Below are 22,401 nucleotides of genomic sequence, written 5' to 3' on the forward strand. Positions count from 1 at the left end.
GTCCTTAGTTCTCGCGATACAAAACGCCCTTGGGTTAGACTGATGACATTCCCATGTATCAACTCATCGCACCGGCCACATCATTCCTCAGGTGGGAGGGCGGTACCCGCCCAGCCCCTCTTCGTTACGTTTTTATTTCTACAGTCGGAATCCTAAAATGTTGTTTATCACCGTTCCCTAGGTGTTTTTGTCCTTGCGGCATTTACGGTGATTCAGTCAGGCGTCTCCTCCTCGCATCTCTGGGGATGGCTTTGACCCTGAAAACTCTTACCCCCTGGTGTGGTTATTGTTACCACCTGGGGTGGTGTGGGACGATTGGCTACCAGGCACTCACGTTGTCTGTACGTCGGGGTGGTTCAGTTGTGGTCTGTAGTTGGCGGCTTCACCCATTGCAAGTAGGGCCTACCTTCTGTTTGTCTGCTTCTGTTCGTTCGCCCTTCCCCTTCTTGTTGCGTCAGTTGGGGTTGCCTCTTGCCTGTTGTTCGGTCCGTGCCTGTTGCCGGACCTGTGGGGCTGGCTTTAGCTGGCTCTGCTTACCTTTTTCCCGACTTAGCTTGACTTCAGTTCGGCTGAGCTAGGCAGTGTGGCTGGTGCCGATGCCTGCGGGTGTTGGTACTGCCTCCTTTGTAGCTCCAGGCTGTGGCTGGTGGGCCCCTCTCAGCTATATGGTGTTGAGGGTTGGGGCTTTGTTGGGTGGCCAAGACCAGTGGCTGTCAGTCAGGGCTAGGTATAAGCTATCCTGTGGCTGTCAGATGGTTGATCTGTCTGAGGAGCTGAGGGGGCTGGATGGGCTCTGTGACGCCTGGTGTGTAGGGCTTGGGGGGGGGCTGATTGGGAGGGGAGAGGCACCTGCGAGTACCGGTCGGGCAAGCATCAGGTTGGGCGACGTCTAATTAAGTGTTTCCAGTCTGATGGGACTGTGGGGTGAAGCTGCTGAGTGCTGTAAAGCTCCTCAATGACCCGGATGGTTGATGGCCACCTGTGTGGATAGTGGGTTGCGACCGCCTGGTTGGACTTATTTGGGTCTTGCCTGCTGAGTTTCGTGGGGTTTGTTTGGTTTCTTTGATTTGGTACTGGGCATGGCTGGTGGGGGCAGTGCACCACGGGTGGGAGATAGGCCCCACTGACCATTTAGGTCTGTCACCACCACTATGTATTTCTTATGTTTATGGATTGGTTTCTGGGGGACAGGCAGCGGGTACAGGTCCTCCTCACCATTACGCTCTTCGGAGGCACTTGGCAAAGTGGGTTCATAGAGTCGACGGCCTGGCATGCAGATACAAGAGGTGGACAAGTTGGTCACCTCCTCTCTGCTATTGTGTCGCTTTTGGTTTATATTTGTGGTTTTGTTGGTTTTCTACTATGGAGGAGGTTTTGTGGGATGGTGTTCTGACCGGGTGGTAGTGATTTTATATTTTGTTGGATGAGGAACCTGGTTGGGTCGGTCTTTTGCTCGGCTTTGGCAACGCTTAGTGCTGGTTGGCTTCATACCAGAGGGGCTACAAACTTGGACCAAGATGGGTGCTGGCTTGTTTGATGGTCTTGTAATTAGTTCTAATGTGGGGATGACTCGGGGATGGCAGGTGTGGGACCGTAGACTTAGTTAGCTTAGGATTAGTGGTATACCGGTTAGCGGTATCCCTGTGCTGGCGGGGACTCGTCGTATGTCAGTGTTGGCGGTACGAGTTTAAATAAAATTAGATTGACTTCTAAGTACTTTTCCTACTTATTACTTTTATTACTTTAACGAATATAAAACACCTTTACGATCTTTATCTTTATTGCAACGTTATTGTTACGTCAAGGAAAGTTCTTCACGAAGAAGAGGTAGAGAAAGCTTACGATAGATGTCCCCAATAGAAGACAAAGGTCTTGTACTATCGGTAACGTAGGCAGAGGCCTAGCGCTATCATAAGATGAAGAAAGATGAAGTAAGAGAAGAGAAGTATCGTTCCCCGTCGCCAAGAACTAACCATCTGAGGAGGGATCGGTACATTACAAAGTGTCACCTAGTACAACGCTAAACAATACAAGACGGCATCCTTCAACCCAGATAGGGAAGGAGATATTGATTTTGACGACCAAAACCTCAACCTAGGGGGATTCAGCAATGCCCTAGATTACATTTCAGCAGAGCCCTCAAAGGCAGCAAGCCCAGTAACTCCAGAGAAAGAATCACCAGTCGATAGCTCCCCCGCAGAAACTCCATAACCCGAGAGAATGTCAGGATCAGCAGTATCTGGGCCACCGGCTCCTGCTGCTCCCGCACCAGGCACTAGTATACTTGGAATGACTGAGAATTAATTTCAAGCATTTCTAGCAGCAACACGAAACACAGGACAAGGAAACATTCAACAACCAAAAGCAAAAGAACCCGACACATAGGAAGAAGCTGAAGACAAGCTACGAATATTCTTGGCACAGTGCGAAGGATATTTTGCCGTTAAGAGATATGGAGTACACCACGATGAGATCAAGATTCCATATGTGAAATCTCTACTAAGAGGACTCGTAGGGCAATGGATCATGCCCTTCCAATATGGAAGAAAACAAAGGGAATGGGTCACATACGAAGAGTTCAAGGCGACACTCTTTGAGCAATTCGGGGATCCCAATGCCAAAGAGACAGTAAAATGAAAGCTGGAGAAACTCTAACAAGGAAAGTAAACCTTTTCAACATACTAGAACGAATGCCGACTACTGGTATACGAGGCCGAATTTGATGATGCTACTCTCTACATCATCCTCCTAAGAAACTGCAGCGAGAGACTCCGAGAGGCATGAAGAATCTCTGACTTACACTACACAACAGCAGAACGATTTGCAAGATGGGTGATCGATAAGGAAAGCAAACTAAACATGGTTCGAAGCAACTTGGAAAGCACTATAGCACACAGGGTGGTCCAATCATTCAGGAATGTGGACAGAACCTTTAAACTGCAAGCAGCTCGAGGTGAAAGTCGAGCATTACTACTAGGTGAGCCAAGGGAGTTAGACCAATCGAGAGCAGGACTTGCTCTGAACCTGTCTAAGGAAGAATATGCCAGAAGAATGAACGGAAAACTCTGCCTAAGGTCTGGAAAAGCAGGACATCGGATACGAGAATGCAGAAGCCGACCCGACAGCGGGTACCAAGGCACCACAGCTGCTGGAAATAATCACTTCCAAAATCAAAAGAGGCGCAACATTCGCGAAATAATCGCAGAAGATTCACCAGCAGAAAACGACCAGGGTCCCCAATAAACAGTGGTCTGGGAGACCCAAGATATAGACCTGGAAAACCCATCAAGTTAGCGAACTACTACACTGCACTACACACGAAAAGAGGAGAAGAAGACAGAGATCATGTGATGATCAAGACGAAGATATACAATGAAGAAAACAAAGAAACAACAATATACGCAATGCTCGACTCCAGGGCTACCAAAGATTTCATCGACAAGGAAATCTGCGACAAATACGGCCTCCATACTAAACAAGCAAAGAAAGCGAGACACGTCTACCTAGCGGATAGAAAGCCAGGTGCAATGGGTCCTATAACCCATATGGCGACAGTACCTATATATATTGACAGCCATAGGGAAACGGTAACCTTTCAGGTAGCAGACCTCAAGAACTATGAGATAGTCCTAGGGATGCCATGGTTGCGAAAACATAATCCCATAATCGATTGGAACGAGCACAAGATGATCTTTACAAGCGAGCTATGTGCGACACTAGGTCTTAACAGTTCATCTGTAGTCTACTCAATACCAATATGAGAAGTGGAAGAAGAAACTTTGCATGCAAAGTTCGCCAAGATGCGGCAAGAGAAGAGAGTCCAGATACAAAGGCTGGACTAAGTGGCAAAAGTGCCTACAAAGGGTTCCAAAGGGGCAGCAGGACATGACCTGTATGCCAATGAAGGAATCAAGATACCCGCCAACGGGCATGCAATGATAGCAACAGGAATAGCCATCAGACTACCAGAAGGCACCTATAGATGAATAGCACCCCGTAGTGGTCTAGCAGTGAAATATCAACTCATGACCATGGCAGGGGTGATAAATGTTGACTATACAGGTGAAATCAAAGACGTCCTGGCAAACCTGGCTCAAGAGGACTACAAAGTCCAAAAAGGCGATTGAATTGCACAGTTGATCATTGAAAAATCAATAAAGAGGATCTGCACGAAGTAGATCAGCTGGAAGAAACTACAAGAGGAGACAAGGGATTTGGAAGCACAGACCAAAACCAGCCCGATACAACAAAAAGAATTGAGATCAAAGAAATTACAGCACAAGCCTTTGGACGGTACTATCGAAGAGGAGATACAACAGGAATTCTCAAATGGACATCCGAAGATGAAAAAGAGGTCTTAGCGAAAATCAACATCAGTATGGAACTAGCAATCCAAGACAAGAAATACTAGAGCAAAAAGGAATGGAAAGAATTAATTCCAAAGGAATATCATCAATTCAAGAACCTATTCCAAGAAGAGGAAGCTACAGAACTACCACCTCGAAGACCAGAAATTGATCACGAAATTCAGCTGGACAAAGACGAGAAAATGGGAAAAACAAAAGAGATTGCATACAAGAAGTTATACCCACTAGGAGAAGCAGAGCTCGAAGAAGTTAGGAAGTACATCGAGCAGAACCTAAAGTGAGGATGGATCAGGGACTCCTTCGCATCAGGAGGATTGCCAATACTATTCTTCAAAAAGAACGATGGAAAAATGAGACTCTGTGTGGACTACAGAGCCCTCAATTCAGTTACCAAGAAAGATCAATATACACTACCCTTCATTGGAGAAGCACTAGACAGACTGCGGTCAGCAAAATACTTCACCAAACTCGACATCAAGGACGCATACCACAATGTATGCATCAAGGCAGGAGACGAATAAAAAAATACATTCGCCTCAAGATACGGAATGTTCGAATACCTGATTATGCGTTTTGGGCTAACCAATGTACCAGCTTCATTTCAGAGATGGATCAACAAGGTACTCAATAAGTACCTCGACATATATTGCATCGTATACTTGGACGATGTACTCCTCTACTCGGAAAACATGCAACAACACCAGAAGGATATCAGCAATATCATGGCCACAATACAAGGATCAGGAATGAAGATCAAACCAACAAAATGCGAATTCCATAAAGAGGAAACGGAATACCTTGGATTTATCATTAATCGAAGCGTGGTCCAGGTCGACTCAGTCAAAACGGCAGCAATATGGGATTGGGCCAAACCAAACAACAAAACAGATATTCAATGCTTTATGGGATACTGCAACTTTTATTGAAGGTTTATAGAGAGATTTAGCAGGCTTGCAAACCACTCTATAACTTAACAAAGAAAGACAAGAAATGGGAATGGGAAGAAATGGAACAGAAAGCATATGATACAATACGAACGCATCTAACGTCGACACCCATACTGGTTCATTTCGACCCAAACTGAAGGACAATGATCGAAACAGACATCTCAAAATATGTGTGCTCAGGCATACTATCGCAACAATGCGAAGACGGAAAGTGGAGGCCAGTGTCTTACTGATCCAAGACAATGACCCCCGCAGAGTGCAACTACGACGTTGCAAACAAAGAACTATTAGCAATAGTTCAAGCTTTAAAGGAATGGAGAAGATACGTTTTAAACAACAACCATCCAGTCTGAGTTCTAACCGACCATAAGAATCTGGTCCCGTTCATGACTACGAAAGAACTAAACGACCGCCAAATAAGGTGGATGGAACATCTTAGCAAATACAACTTCAAAATCGAATACCGACCAGGCAAAGAGAGTGGAAAGCCAGATGCTCTCACAAGGATTGCAAGCAACAAACTACAAACGAAAGAAGACGAAAGAATCAAACAAAAAACACGAATGCTATTACCAAAAACCTACTTCGAGGTGATAGAGGTTATCCAATTCACATCAACTGAGAAAAGGGAAATTGAGAAGGCAAATAAAAGAGACAAAACAATTCAGGTAATAAGAGAAGCATTGAAGGAAGGAAAAAAGGAGATGAAAGGAATTGCTCTGGGTTTATGCCAATGGAAGAATGGAAACATGTGGTACAATGAAAAACAATGGATTCCGGAAAAAGAAGAGATAAGGACAGATATCATATGACAACACCACGATATCCGAACAGCAGGACACAGAGGAACGGTTAAAACCACAGAATTCATCATGAGGTCATTCTATTGGCCAGGACTACGCAAAGATGTTAAACGATTTATCAACAATTGTGACATATGCCAAAGGACAAAAAGGGCTAAATACGCACCATATGGATTACTGAAATCGAACGAAGTTCCTGAATGACCATGAGAAACAATTACTATGGATTTCATCATGGACCTACTGGCATCGGAAAATTGCAATAGCATCCTGGTCGTGGTAGATCGTCTGACTAAAATGAGTCATTTCATTCCAGTCAGAAAAGATATCGACACAAGGGATTTTATACAAACATTCTTCTGAGAAGTCTTCCGACTTCACGGCCTCCCAAAGAATATCATTACTGATCGAAGAATACTATTCACATCGGGACTATGGAAGGAAGTAACCAGAGAAATGGTGATACAAAACAGAATAAGTACAGCGTTCCACCTGCATATGGATGGACAAACGGAACAGATGAATGCAATACTCGAACAATATTTAAGGACCTACATCAATTACAAACAAGATGATTGGTACAAACTGCTATCAATGGCCGAATTCGCATACAATAATGGAAAGCAAGAAACGATCGGCACGACACCCTTCTTCGTGAAAAACGGACAATATCCACAAAGTCAGACCACATATCACATGATTAATGGTATAATACCAGACAAAACAGATATGGGAAAACTACACAAGACATTACAATACGAAATGAGTCAAGCACAACAATGACAAAAAGAACAATATGATAAGCACCGAAGGCCAGATCCAAACATACAACCAGGCAATATGGTATGGCTAATACCACACAATATCCATACGACGCGACCATCAAGGAAATTAGACTACAAGAAAATCGGATCATTCAGGATACTGGAATGAGTGAGCAGCCGAGCTTATAAACTCGACCTTCCACCCTCGATGCGAATACACAACACATTCCACATCTCACTCCTCAAATTACATAACGACAACAAGTTTCCCTCACAAACAATTATTCCTCCCCCTCCAATCGAACTCGACAGAGAACCAGAATACGAGCTCGACGAAATAGTTGATTCCCACTTCTTCCACAGTCACCTCCAATACCGAGCCAAGTGGACAGGATATTCACCCGAATATGATAAAACTTGGTACTTCGCACACAACTTTGAACACACGCAAGATGCCATCTCAACCTTCCACCAGTGATACCCAGACAAGCCAGGCCCAGGTAACAATCACATTCAATCAAGATAAAGGCGAGGGAAAGGCTCCCACGCTATTGTAACAACACGAGGGCTGGGGCAATAGCCCTCACCAAACTATACTGACCAGTCCTGAATACTCATTCATGGGGCCAACCGAAAAAGAACTAAAGGAAAGAGAAAAACAATCACAGCATAACACCATGTCATGGACCGTATGCTATGATGACGGTTGCCAAACACATTTTGGCGACAAAGAAGGCTCGGGATGGTTCCCGAGGGAATGTCAAAAGCGTGGTCCATGCTCGGACTATGTCCTGAAGTATTGGCAACAATGCTTCAGAAATGGGTGCAGGATGCACAGGGCACAGAAAATCTCTGCAGGATACTGCCCACAGAAGGATGGAAGCAAGAAAGAGTTGGAAAGAGAAGATTCCAGAAAGGCATAGGCCACGAGGACGTGGTCCAGGGAAGGGAGGGCCCAAAACTCCTCAGCAGACATGGAACCGGACGTCAGGAGCCTACACAGGCAAATCAGGGGACTGCGAGAACAACTTGGCCAGGCCGAGGCCACAATTTTGGCAAACGACAAAACGATTATGAAACTAAGACAGCTGAACAATAATCAGTGGCACATAATTAAAATGGCAAATCTGACCCTAGAATCAGTAAGGGTCACATGGAGGACAGCAGACGAAAAGTTCCACAAGCTGAGAAGGACCATGCGCTCGGCAGGATGGGAACTATTGAAACTGGAAGAAAAAGCCTGATGGGACTCAGACTTAGGAGGAGGTGAGCTAATGTCACGAACATGGCTTGGCATGAAAAAGGTTTTCACGTGACACATGGTTATGAGTCACAGGTATGTTATTGTTTCACACATATGACTCATTCGAGTCATATAATTTGTTATGTGTGGAATTTGTAACGCTTTTGCACATGGCTCAAATATGAGTCATGGGATATGCGCCTGGCAAGTATGCCTTGCCAGTGTACCTTGCGGGTAAGCCTTGCGCATATGATTTATGTTTCACACATGACCTCGTTATGAGGTCATAGGTTTCACGCATATGACTCAGTCGAGTCATATGACTTGTTTATTGTGTTATGATTGGTTTATGAGTTTTTACACATGACCTCACTACGAGGTCATGAGTTTTAAGCATGTGACCACTTTGGTCACATGACTAGTTTGTTATGATTTGGTTTCACACATGTGACCACTTTGGGTCACATGACTATGGACGGGAAGAATACTATATAAGGAGGCCGATGCGGCCAAGGAGGATAGGTTCTTCACGCTTTGTTCTAAGTACTTTTCCTACTTATTACTTTAACGAATATAAAACACCTTTACGATCTTTATCTTTATTGCAACGTTATTGTTACACCAAGGAAAGTTCTTCACGAAGAAGAGTTAGAGAAAGCTTACGATAGGCGTCCCCAATAGAAGACAAAGGTCTTGTACTATCGGTAACATAGGCAGAGGCCTAGCGCTATCGTAAGACGAAGGAAGAAGAAGTAAGAGAAGAGAAGTATCGTTCCCCATCGCCAAGAACTAACCCTCTGAGGAGGGATCAGTACAGAGGATGAGGTAGCTGCAGAAAGGGAAGGAGGAAAGAAGAGAAAATGGATTTTCAGATACCCATTTGAGAAATGGAATAAGGATTGTGTTGAACCTAAGGCTAGGAGAGGGGAGAGAGGGATTAACCAGATGATGACTGGTTGTTTTTATAGTCAAATTCATGGTCATTTTTTGCCTGTTTTTCCTGATCTTTCTTCTGCTAGGGGTAGAGTTCCTGGGAAGTCAATTATTAATATTTATGATCATTATGACTTTCCAGGAATATGGGAGAATATCAGAGAAAAGGCTGGAGAAGAAGAGGTATTTTTTATAATTTGACAATGCTAAGACTCACTTGCCTTTTAGGAGATGGCTTAGAGGGCAGGTAATTACACTGATGGAAATTCCTGCCTATTCACCAGATCTCAATCCAATTGAAAATATTTGGTTTCTGGTGAAAGGTAAGCTTCACAAGCACTATCCTGAACGATATCTTATAAAGGGTGATGTCAATGTGGTCAAGAAGGCAATAGTAGAGGCCATCACTTATTGTTGGGAACTTCTTGACCCAAAGGTTTTTGATACTTTAGCTGGATCAATGGTGGATAGAATAGAGGCAATTATTAAGGCTGATGGATGGTATACCAAATATTAATTTCTACTATGTATTTACATCTTTTAATTTTTTTTTTGGTTTTCATGATAGTGGATTGGTGGGTGAGTGTGGTTGTCATTGCCGAAGATTTTCCTCTGTTGAATCGCAGTTAATTTTGTCCACTCACAATACTCAGGTACTGTACTCATACCTTGATGTTACTCTATAACCTTGCCACTTGCGTGATTAGGATACGAGCTTAAATTAACGTATCATACCGATACTAGTCACAACCCTCTCTATCCAACTATGATACAAACAAGAACACACACAATCAATCAATCAATCAATCAATCAATGAATAGACGACACTCCCACCTACACCTCTCTATCTTTCTCCCCCCCCCCCATATTTGTATATCATCGTCGGCTTCAAACGCCTTAATGTGGCCCTATCATTAGTAGCTAAGGCCCTTCAATACCTCCGGCGGCGTGAGCGGGATCCCCACTAGCTACCTTTCGCACCCTGCCCGGATTGTATCAGGAAGGTGAAATCAGAATGAGGCGCAAGGGTGAATGCGAACAGAGGCGCCGTAGTTATTGGAGAGTGTTCAAACGCCGCAACTTGAAAGTTAGTCCAGCGAGGTGCTCAACTTTAGATTGCTATTCGGAGCCTTAGGCTAGGGTTTTGGTGCGCGTTCCAGCGCATTGTTATCGTGCCATGCTGTGACCCTAGTGATTTTTTGTGACCACTATACAGTGCAGTATCGGTATGGTTAAAAGGCTAGAATAGTTAGACCAATTCTGCTGCCATTCGCTTCCCCCCCGGTAAGGTCGAGGTTTTTTTTTCTTTTTCGTTTTTCCCTACCTCGAAAAGGCTGTGTTCCTGCTGAGTCTTTTCGCCCCATTTCTGCCCCATTTCTGGAGGGGTTTTTTTTTACTTGGGCGATGCATAGTATACGGTAGGTCCGATAAGTCAAGTTTTCTGGGTTATTGCCGACTCACCCCATCCTCACCTCCCACCTTTGAAATTTGAAATTATCCAGTTCTTCGTCCCCTGTCTTGTCCGCGCTGGAGAAGCTGATGATGGCAAGGCGGGGAGCTGCTTTATGGCTTGCTGGCTGGTTGCAATCATGGGTCGGAATGATACCTGGTTGTCCGTTTGAGCTTGTTTGCGTACTAGGGTATGGCAACTCTCGCGAGCTTCTCAATGGCATGGGAATAGCACAGTTGGGTGTGATGAGTGCAGGTGGCCTTTGCACCGTCGAATGTTTCGCGCAGTACCTGTGCGGTAAGGTTGGGGTTTGCTGGGTGCCTTGATGGTGCAGACCCTACCGGCGTGAGAGATGCGACACGGGCTGAAATACCGCTGGTGCGAGACTGTTCTCGCACCCTGGTGGGTAGTCGAGTTGCCGCACCAGCAGACCAAAGTGTCACTTGATCCTGTGCTGTGTTGACTTAACTTATACTCCGCTCTGCGGCCTTCACTAGCGGGACAGGGATACTTATAGGAGAGATGGATTCGTCAACGCAGGGTAACGAAAAACTTGCTGCCGTTATCACACTTGTTGGGAATCCCTATTCATCGCGGGTGAAGGCTGTAAAATCGTGTCGGGTGGTAGACTATGTCGTTAGCAGGAAGGCCGGAAGAGCGAGATATCCAATCCAGACCGAGGAGTACGATGCGCAGAGTATTACCGTGGCCAAGGCAGCGGTAAAATTAGGAGATCTGGCCAGACAAAGGTAGGTAAAAGGAACTGCCTATTTTGAGAACCACTTGCAGGTACCGATACGGTGTGTTTGCTAACACAAACCCCCGGACACGATCTGACTCGAATACGAGTCGTCCCTCACCCAATCAATCCATTATCAACATCTCGCTCCCGGAGAACGGTAATCGGTCCAAGTGTTTATGTCATAGTTTACGGTAAGGCTGGTGATACCGGTATCATAATAATATTATCGTAGTTTCTCGACATATGTCACATAAAGTCATCGTCGGCCAGGAAAAGTGCTTGTACCATACCGCTGAAATCACACCAAAATCAGGCAAATTTGACGCCAACCAAATTGGCAGGGGGGTTGAAGAATCCCCGGCCAAGGCAGATTATTACTGAAAAACGCAGCTGCGGGTAATCATGGCCAGGAAACCTGGGAAATCTAGTTCATGTCACTTCAACCGCAAATTATACCAGTTAAATTGTGAATTGGCCCTCCCACAAGCAAGCAAGCAAACGGCTTAAGGTATGAGTATGATATTCAAATATTCATGCCAAGCCTCGAGGTTTGTATGGGGGCTAATAGAAAACGGTATATTGTACTCGTATACGGTGCTTGTTTGAAAATCCCCCCCATTCCACAGCCCCATATCATACCAATAAGGCAGGACATGTCTGATCCAGCTGAATCCCGGGCACCGGCATCGCGAAGTCTACTCCCGGGGACTGACGATAACTCGCAGACTGACACATAATCAATTGTGGCGACATGGAAATCTAATTGTGGCAATTGCCACATTTTTGTTCTGTGAAATGGGGCGGGTCACGATCAAAACATTTTTGCGATATTTTTTTTGAAGAAAAAAAAAACAAAAAAAACACCCACATATCTCCTAATATACCAAGCAGGCTCTATCCCAGGAAGGTATTAATATCATACCAGAGACTCCTCCGTTCTCCCATTCCCTCCAAAAGATAAAGTAACGCAAGGCTCGCGCAGGTTCGGATGCAGCAAAATGCCGTGGGACGATGAGTGAGATATTCTGCACCATCACAGTTTATGATGCCCCAGTACGAGTAGAGAAGCATCTATTATCCGACTATTACACTTTTCTTTAGGGTCGGCTTGCTTTGTCAATACCGGTATAGGACTAACTTGTGCTCTTTTCAGGAAAAAAATAAAAATAAAAATAACAACACTGCGATACATCTCCATTGGTGCGTTCCGGACTTTTTCTTGTGTCCGTCCGTCGAGGGGCTGGGTTCAGCTCTCGCTGCATTTTTTTTTTTTTTTTTTTTTAGAAAAAAAAAAAAAGTAAAAGAAAAAGAGAAGAAAAAGAGTGTGTGAAAAGGAAGCCTCGACCGAGCGCATACTCATAGTTTACCGGTGGTCCAATCATTTCAAGCTTCTACCGTAAGGTGGGCGGGTAGGCATCCAAATGTTTACAACCTTGTAAGTACCCGTACAGTACATTATCATAACTTCTCTTTTTTATATATTATATCATAATCATTGTGTATTTGTCTGTTGGCCACTCAAGTGCTGCCGTACCTTACTGGAATCTAGGCCGAGTCCAAGAGGCGAGGGAGGAGGATGCAGCCCGTTTCGCGAGAGCAGGGTGAGGCTGCAGCAGACTTTGTCTGCCTTCTTTCTCCTTGAGGCTTGCCTGCTGACCTGCAAGGTTACCGTATCGTACCAAAGCCCGTTAAGGATACTGGTAGCAAATACTCAGAACGCTTTCAAATAATGAGTTGCGGGATCTCGGCAATATCCAATCCGATAACCGGGTTCGTTGGCAGCCCTGCGAGCGCTGTCTGTGATGGGCACAAGTCGTCGGGACTATGAGCACTGGTACAGTACTCGAGTAGATGGGGGGGCAGCGCGATGGGTGGGGTGGGGTGGCTGGTGGGGTGACTTCGCCTGTGGCACGTCGTTGGAGTTCTCTTCTCTTGGGTGGTAACTCAAGGACTGGCGTTTTGTTATTTTTTGTTTTTCTATGTGCCTCTCAGAGGGGGTGAGCAGGTTCCTTCTTCTGCGGTGCGTTTCGCCCCTCTTCCAAAGTAGGGAATTCTGGACTTCATAGCACACGGCTCTATTATTTGATTTTTCATGACATAAGTATCATACTTGTACTATAATAGTACAAGCACCTGGGAATAGACTTTTGGCAAAGGGCTTTACTCAACTGGTACTGTAGGGTATCATACCGGTAACGTATAGCACTGTACATTTTTTTCTCAAGTGGTCAGATACATACTGACTGACCTTGTCACTCGCTCCATGTTATCCATCCATTCATCAATAAATGTACTGTACCCTTCCCCACTACTCACCACAGCTCCCCCCACTACGAGTAGTGACAGGCCTCCCGCAACTTGATGATTACTGCTTCTGTCCAAAGGGGGAAAAAAGGGGGAAAAAACGCCAGCCAGCCAGTCCCTCGATTCTTGGTGGGCACGGACATAATTTGTGTGGAGTGGCGACTCGAAATTTGGGATTTTCCGAACAAAAAAAATATAGGTGCCAAATGACTTCTGGCTGGTCGGTCCTTGCAATCTTCTGACCTTCGTGAACAGCCGGAATCTTGGGGCTCTGGCTAATTTATTGCCAGCATCCGATAGCAGCTGTGTTCGTGAACGTCAGAAGCTTACGAGTGCAGTACGGTAGGCCTTGTCGGACTCGCGTCGAAGGAGCCGCTCGTTCCCTCCCTTCCGGTCAAGCAAAAGGGAGTGGATAACTTGACACGAAATACCAGCCTCCGCAGTTTTTTTTGTAAATTTGCGGCAACATCGTACTTTACTCGAGTACTCATCCCGCAAGGGCGTTTTGTTGAAATCTACTTGTAGGTTTGATTGCAAGACGGGAAATTCACTACCGGTACCGCACCGTAATTCAGGGTCCCCCCCGTTGGAAGAAAAAGGAATCATTTCGCGCGACATTGCCCGCCGGTGCCCGGGCGAAGTAATGTGGCTGATGATACCAGATGGGCCTGGACTAATTAGCTTCAGAAGAGGAGAGGGAAGGTAGACAGACATGTGGCCTCCAAGGGGGGGTGATTTTCATCCGCTGCGAATCGAGGATGCTCTAGAGTACTCGTACTCTCCCTATGCATGTGTCAGAGTGTCATTATGCCCACATTTCATTTATCCCGGGAGGCTGCATTATGCGGAGGAAGGAGGTCCACCGGTAGCCCGTGATTATCGGGCAGAGCGGGGACGGGGAGAGGGAGGTTTTTTTTTTTTTTTTTTTTTTTTTCATAAACACCTCTCTCTCTTTCCGAGGAGCCATTTTTCTGTTTCCTCCCTCAATTTTTCGGTGGGCCCAACTTCGTTTTGATAAGGGGCGCATGGTATGATACCCCAATTTTTCTCCCGCTTTTTTGTTGGTTTTGGAGATACCACCGACACCTCCGTAACTATCTTAGCGAGGGCTTAGCTAGGAGGGAAAAAGTCCCTCTTCCACCGGCTATTATAGCGAATTGAAAGAAGCGAACCCCGAGTAAGTAAGGAAGCACACGATGGCTGCGTTGAACAATGAACAGCGAGTGTCCGCTGTGCCTACACGGAGAGGGGAAGGCCGATGAATAACAAGTGTTTTCCGTATGTAGGAGACTGTACGAGTACCGGTAGTAGACCTGCTTCGAGCTAACTTGGGGGGAGGAAGGGAACTCAACAGTTGAGTTCAAGACTCTTCATCTCCCTCCCTCCCTCCCTCCCCTCTCTCACGATAGTTAAAATTAGCTTCTAAGAAAGGGTTTGTTGGCGCAACAGTATTGAAGAAAGGCTAGCAAGGGGCACCAGAAGCCCTTATCAGCCAATAGACATGCCCATTTGGTGGAGAGGTTGTGACAGACCCATCGTCACACGGCTGATTACTACCATTTGATCTAGGGCCTTTGTCCCTAGCAGGCCTAGCTGTCGGGCGAATGGGGGAAAGGTATTGTCTGTTCATGGCCTCGAGACCAGTGGTCTAAGTTAGGCGTGAGCCAACTGACAATTCAATGCTCCAGTATAACTTAGTCTTTGCCTGTGAAGCTCTTCTAAGGGAGTACCAACTTTTCCATAGAATTTATAATAGTACGGTATGAACCGTCCTCAGGTCCCTGGTTGACTTATCCCGAGTCCAGTATTTGACCTTGCCACCCCCCCCGGACCCATACCTTAATAAGCCCCCTCAACCTCTCTCTATAAGATCCCTACCTGTCCTCTGTGTTGGCCCTTTTTTATTCACTCCATTATCCCTCCGCCACTTATAGAATTATTTCATTCCCAAGAATCCTCAGCGCAACCACAAACCTATAGCCGTTATGGACGAGTCGAGCAGCAATACTCCCTATCCTCAATACTTACAGCCGGCCCCGGCTCAGAATATCATCAAGACAACTCAGACAGGAGCGTTGGATTCCGCTTTTCGATGTAATAACACTGATTCCTACTTCCCACCACAAGGGAGCGAGCTGGCAATCTCGATATCCTCCTCAACCTCACCCAAAGTTCCGAGCTCCCGAGCGGACCTACCAGGGTTGCTGGGGAAGAAAGAGCCAAAGAAGATGGCTGCCCCAGTAATGCCGGCTACTGCTGAGGATGAAGCCCCAAAAGTCGAGCCAGAAACCCCAGGTGAGGATGAGAAGCCACCACGCGAAATACCAATGCCTAAAATCGAACAGCCTCCTCCGGAAACAAGACGCACGCCGGCAATCTATGCCTTCCCGACACCTCCATTGTCTAGAAGCATGTCCGCGATGAGCCTTGCCTCAGGCGTGAGTGTTGCTCCCTCGACACCTGATAAGGAGACGTGGGATAGGACGATCGCCAGGGTGATCAATGGAATTGTTTCAATTAAGGCGACAACTACCAGACCCTTCGATACGGAATCTGCGGGCGACTATACTGCAACCGGATTTGTGATTTCTAAGAAGCACGGTCTTATCCTCTCTAATCGTCATGTCGTGTCACCTGCGCCGATAACCTCGGTTGCTGTATTTGTTAACTACGAAGAGGTGCCAATCAAACCCGTTTATCGTGACCCCACCCACGACTTTGGTATCTTTAGGTATGACCCATCAAAATTGAAGCACATTAACGTCGAAGAGATCGAGCTTCGACCGGAGCTCGCCCGCGTAGGCGAGGATATCAAGGTCGTCGGTAATGACTCCGGCGAGAAGTTATCGATTCTCGGCTCTACCCTCGCAAGGCTCGACCGCCAGGCCCCAAGTTACGGAACCGACTCCTACAACGACTTCAATACCTTCTACATGCAAGCCGCTTCCGGAACCTCCGGCGGATCCTCCGGTTCCCCGGTGTTGAACATTAACGGCCAGGCTGTGGCCTTGAATGCCGGAGGAAGTAACTCTTCTCAGAGCTCTTTCTATCTTCCGTTACACAGGGTCGTACGCGCGGTGGAGAAGATTAAGAGAGGAGAAGCTGTCAGCCGTGGTACTTTGCAGACCGAGTTTCTGCACCACAGCTACGATGAACTTCGAAGGCTCGGTCTGACGGAGTTGGTTGAGGAGGAATGCAGGGCTAGAAACCCTTCTGCTACAGGTCTCCTTTGTGTCATCCGGGTTCTCAAGGGCGGCCCCGCAAGCCCAGATAGGAAACGACTTCCGGACGAGGCAGAGGTCGCTGTTCCACCCGGTGTAACCAGAGTTCGCGGGTTGGAGCCTGGGGACATTCTTTTCACCTGTAACGGAAAGCACATTACGGACTTTATTGGGCTTTGGAGTATCATTGACGATAGTGTTGGAGGGGATATCGTGATCGAGGTTTTCCGTGCCGGAAAGGAGGGTAGGGCTGGTGCCACTGGGATGCTGCAGGTTGTATGCACCGTTCAGGATTTGCACACTATCACTCCCAGCCGCTTCTTCGAAATTGGTGGAGCTGTGATTCATGATTTGAGCTACCAGATGGGCAGAAATCACAACGTCCAACTTGGGACTGGCGTTTTCTGTGCGGGTAAGTTAAGACTTTATTCCACCATTTACGTTTACGAGTATTTCTAATGCTGTTTGCTTGCTAGCTTCTGGCTTCCTTCTGTGGTCTTCATGGAGCAGAGATTTCTTGATCACTGCTGTCGATGGAAAGCCTACCAAGACTTTGGACCAATTCATTGAAGTCATTAAAGGGATCCCGGATTATAAGCGGGTACCCTTTATGACGAGGTCTATGGGCAGAAACGAAGATCAGATGATGATGGTAGATATCGATAGACATTTCTTCCTCGCTGCCTTGTTCGAGAGAGATGACAAGGCTGGGCATTGGGTCAGGCAAGAACTTGGGTCCCCGCTCCCTGAGGAAGTTCCCAGTGTATCAGAAATTACCAATGAAGATGCCATTGGTGCTGAAGAGGAAGACGAGGAAGACCCGGAAGAAGCGGCTCTTGAGAAACTCAAGGGTTCTCTCGTTAATGTTATTTGCCGTCTCCCGTACTCCATCTACGGCCACACATCTGCTTCCAACTATTCGGGTGTCGGCATAATTGTGTCACTATCACCTGTTCCCTTGATCCTGTTTGATAGGTCATCTGTTCCAACGGAAATGTTGGATATTCGTCTTACGGTCTCAAACAAGAACATTCCCGGACAGGTAGTCTATCTCGGAGCCTTTACGCTTGTCACTTTTGATAGCAAACTTCTTCCCAAGGGCATCAGCGTGCCGGAATGGGACACAAAACCCCTTAAGGTGCGCGATGAGGTCAAGGTAATTGGTCTGACATCAGACCAACTCCTTGCCCAGAAGGAGACTTCAATTTCATCGATCGGCGTAAGCTTCAACACCTGGCAGTGCAATCCCCCGCGTCACAGGTTGATCAACATTGAGAATATTAATCTCTCTGAGTCGTCGGGTTTCTGGGGCGGCGCTATTGCGCGCAAGCAACCTAAGACCGCATCGAATGAGGAGAAGCGCGTTTTGAAGGTTGCTGCTTATTACATGACCATTTCCTCGCAGAACAAGAATGGTGATGATTCTTTCTGGACTCAAGGTCTCGATATTCAGCGTTATGTCCTTCCGGTTGTCGCTCGTATCAATGAGGAACTGGCCACTGGGCCTGTTGAGCCGCCTTGTCGGGATCTCGGAATTGAGTTCTCCGACATGTCGCTCGCGACCGTGTCCACCATGGGACTTTCGCAAAAGAGGTTTGATGCTTACGTGAAAGCAGCAAAGCGAATTCGTGGTGCTCCCCGACCACTCATTGTCGAGTCTCATATTCGCTCATTACCAGTCTCCCCGGAAAACGAGGAAATGTACCCAAAGATCGCAGACATCGTCTTGGAGATTGACGGGAAGCCAATCCACCGGGTTTCTCAGCTCACGGAGTTAAACCTTGAGTTGAAGGAATCCGTTGAAATGGTTGTCCTCCGCGGCGGCGAAGAACTCACCCTGACCGTACCAACCGCTCCCGCTCACCCCTCCACAGGAACACACGTCGTTCAGTTCTTTGGTGCGATCGTTCACGCAACCCATGCTGCAGTGCTCGAACAGGTGGATTCTAAGGATCCATCTCCCCTCATCCCTATCAAGACCCCTAGCGTCTACGTCGGAGGTGTATCATACGGGTCCCCGGCACTCGATAACATCCGTCCGACCCACTGGATCTTGGAAGTCGACGGGGTCTCTACCTCCAGCATTGACGACCTCATCGATGTTGTTAAGAGCAAGAAGTGGAAGACTGGCAAGTACATCCGTGTCAAGCAAGTTAACCGCAAGGGCATCACCAGCGTTGCCTCCATCCGTGTCGACGAGCGCTTCTGGCCAGTCCTTGGTTGGAAGCGACAGAGCTTTGGTAGTCGGCAGTGGACCCAGGAGAGGATTAGTGGGACGGAGTTCGTGGAGGGCATCATCTAATCCTTTTCAACATTTTTCTTTCTTTCTTTCAAGTTTCTCTGCTCACTATTGCTTCCTTTTTAATAAACCTTCACGTGTTATTTTTTTTTATAGGTTTTTGAGTCTTGCATATTCTTGAACATAGATTGCTTGGCAAAGTAGTCGGTCGGGGGGGTGAGCTGAGCTTTGGTTACTTTTATGGTTATTTCTTGCTCCCTCTGTGCGAGTTTTTTTTTTCTCCACAAAATCGGATAGATTGGGTGTAGGGTGGTTATGGGTTGTTCGTTTGGCTATTATTATGTTACGGTGGTGAGGGTTTTCATGAGTATTAGGTTAGATGGTGCCTTCATTTGGTCACCCTTTTAGTAATTGATTAGTTTGTTATCGTTCATATTGTCGCCTGATGTTTGAATTGCTATTATGGGAATAAAGAGTTTGCTGATATCTATGAGGGCTTGTGGGGGGGGGATAGATGATTGTAAGTATCATATAACTGTGAGAAGTAATCAACGTAAACCTGGCGCCGCCTCGTACGCATAAAGTATCACTCGCCAGGCCGGAAAATAAGGTGCCGAATATATGACTTCAATGTGATGGTGAGCACATACGGTGCGGACACCCGTCGTATGATACTTCTTGGAACATCGGGATCTAGAAGTTGACAAGAGTCATGTTGATACATATATAGATACTGCTGCTTATCATATGAAGGACAGCTCAGGGTACCGGTAAGCCGGCGAGCTAGAGGACAAGCAAGCAATCGTCTTTCTTTTCCATCCCCCAAAATCCTTTCTCATATATCCCTTCCTATCAGTATTAGCTCGCCTTTAACCTTCGATTTATTGTCTGCAATCTCTAACGTAAAGCTAAGTGCTCAAGTACGGAATTCGGGTTCGTACGGTAATACTCGTGACGCTCGACCCAAAAGTCGGATATACAGTAACTCCCGGAGCGGGCGTATCACCAGTCATAGATATCGTTTGTATCATACCCATAGTACTCTTCCTTTATCATACCCTTACCAACTACAAAGACCCCTAACCTGCTCGTATAGTATCTCTACCGCTATGCTAGGGCTAAAATGTTTTAGAATCGAGAGTTATATGTAATTTTACTCCGCGAGTGGGACAAAAACGCCCCCTCGGGGAACTTATTAATCTCGATTTGGGTTTTTTCGGCTCATCTTGGTTGCTGGCGTTCTGGGTTCGAGCGCGCGCTCGCTCTGATTGGGTATATGCTAGTTGGGGATAGTATTTGACTTTCCATCTGGACGAGTTCCTTTATTGTGGGACGTACAGTACAGGAATCGTTGGTGATTTTATACTATTGCCACAGAGCTTTTTTCCTTTCTCCCCGAAATCAACCCATACTCGGCCAACCATTTTCGATAGCTTCCGTTCAGTGTAGATAGATACATATGCCCAGTGGGATTTACTGTAGGGGTTTTCTCTATCTAAATGTCTGCAGGAAGTCATCAATTATGATGTGTGACTCAACCCGAACATCATCCATTGGCCTTTAAGCAACTAGCTTCCCTGAACTGCGTTGTGCGCACCAAGGTTTCCCCCCCCCCCCATGTCCGAGTGGATATTTGGGGGCGTAGTTTTTTTTCCTCCCCAAATTGGTGAATGGTTTAATTGTACCTCATTACGAGAGGAGGGGGGGGGGGGGTTGAACACCTGGGCTCCTGATAATTAAATATGGGGTTAATCTGCTCTTGGATAGAGCCTTGGTATGATTGCGATTTCAAATAATTGCGATATGAAATCAGAGATGTTTTTGGAAGCGCAGCTTCAAATCATGATTTGGAAAACCGGTTTGGTTAGGTGATTTGGATTATATATATTCAGTGCTATGTGGGTGCTTAAAACTCGGGGCAAATTTTTTTGCATCCTCATCTTTGCGATAAGTCGAGAAAAACAATTATATAATATTATCATAGTACGTATGAATGTACTGTACAGTCGGGATCGTCCTTTACTTCCATGAATTTTTATGATATTATTATTACTTAAGCATTATATCATATTCCGAAAAAGCAAAGCAAATGTATAGGCTAAACCTCTCAAAATATTAAAAAGTAAAAAAAACAAGGTATGGAAATTAATAATATGTTAACCTACTTAAACCACCAGCAATGAGTTTGGCTAGGATTTGGAGAGGGTTACAGATTTACAGGTGTACTGCCGGAAGCTTCCAGGCACTCATACATTGGCAAGCGTATAACAGAAGGGTGCTATAATACCATACGATATTCATGTGTTATGGTGACTCTTTTAGAGCACAACGCTCGACTCCCAAGTCGGGCTTCACAAGTCGAAACAGGTGTCATGTGATGCTTTGAGAACAAACCAGCTGGGACAGAAGTACCCTCTCCCATTCTAACGCCGTAGACTCTCTTCGCATGGGATTGCGCAATTCGAGCGTGGGTAAGGGTACGATACTTGATACCCATATCAGCAGACAGGTAGAATCTAAGTGCTCGATAGGGATAAGTAGTGTTATCATAAGGGATCACTTGTGTCATTGTCCCCTACCCATTGCCCATACCTTTGCTGTATACCATACCAGTATGATTCTCGTGAGGACCGACTTGAAAGTCGGGTGCAATTCCCTAACGGGGTATGGTGAGATTCGATGGTGAGAGTTTTGGTATCTGTGGTAATTTCATGGCTCCCACTTCTGTCACTCCCTAGCCCCGTCAGTTTATGGGTATATCTGTTTCTGAAGGGTTTGGGCTGCTAGTTGGGATACCTATACACCACTTGGTTTGTCTATCGATGAGCCAGTGGGGTAGTGAGTGGATCCAATTCGCGGATTAGAAAGAGTGTACAAAATTCAGGAAGTGTGTAATGATAAACTTCGTTCTCTTGCTCGGTCTCCGAAACTAGCGGTAGGGGCAGGAGTACATAAGCATAATAAGAATCCAAATACTTCCACATATCACTATATATATTGCCATGCCTATATACCAGTCCCCATCCCAGTGCATACTCCCGTAATAACAAGGAAAGACGTGCCTAGAGAACCTTCTCCGCACATCACAACTCTAGAAGAATCCACGACGCTCCCAAAATTTCCACAATCAGCCACAACGCACCAATTATCTCAGATAACTCTAAAGCACGGCCCTTGTGCACAATCACCCCCCCCCCCATCGTTTTCTAACCCCAACATTGTTGCTGTAGCTAGATTGTCCATCTATCTGAACGTGGGGGATCATGGCGCTACTCAAAAGCGACCAGTATTCATAAATTCGTTTTTGAAGGCATATCTGTGCTCTTGGTACTCGCTCGTTGTGGGTGCCTTCTCACTCGCGCGAAAGCGGGTAGCTAATGCCAGTCA

The 22,401-nt window shown here is 46.2% G+C and overlaps 1 protein-coding gene; it reads left to right on the forward strand.

Annotated features, from left to right (window-relative positions):
- The first annotated feature begins 15,471 nt into the window (after window positions 1-15,471).
- On the forward strand, window positions 15,472-19,500 carry GSTUM_00010402001 (uncharacterized protein). XM_002841258.2 has 4 exons: window positions 15,472-15,849; window positions 15,900-16,787; window positions 16,848-17,187; window positions 17,252-19,500. Exons 2-4 carry the CDS (start codon window positions 15,966-15,968, stop codon window positions 19,075-19,077), a joined length of 2,988 nt encoding a protein of 995 aa, XP_002841304.1. The 5' UTR covers window positions 15,472-15,849; window positions 15,900-15,965; the 3' UTR covers window positions 19,078-19,500.
- Window positions 19,501-22,401: the final 2,901 nt, after the last annotated feature.

The sequence above is a fragment of the Tuber melanosporum genome (assembly GCF_000151645.1).
Source record: "Tuber melanosporum whole genome shotgun sequence assembly, scaffold_7, strain Mel28".
Taxonomy (NCBI): domain Eukaryota; kingdom Fungi; phylum Ascomycota; class Pezizomycetes; order Pezizales; family Tuberaceae; genus Tuber; species Tuber melanosporum.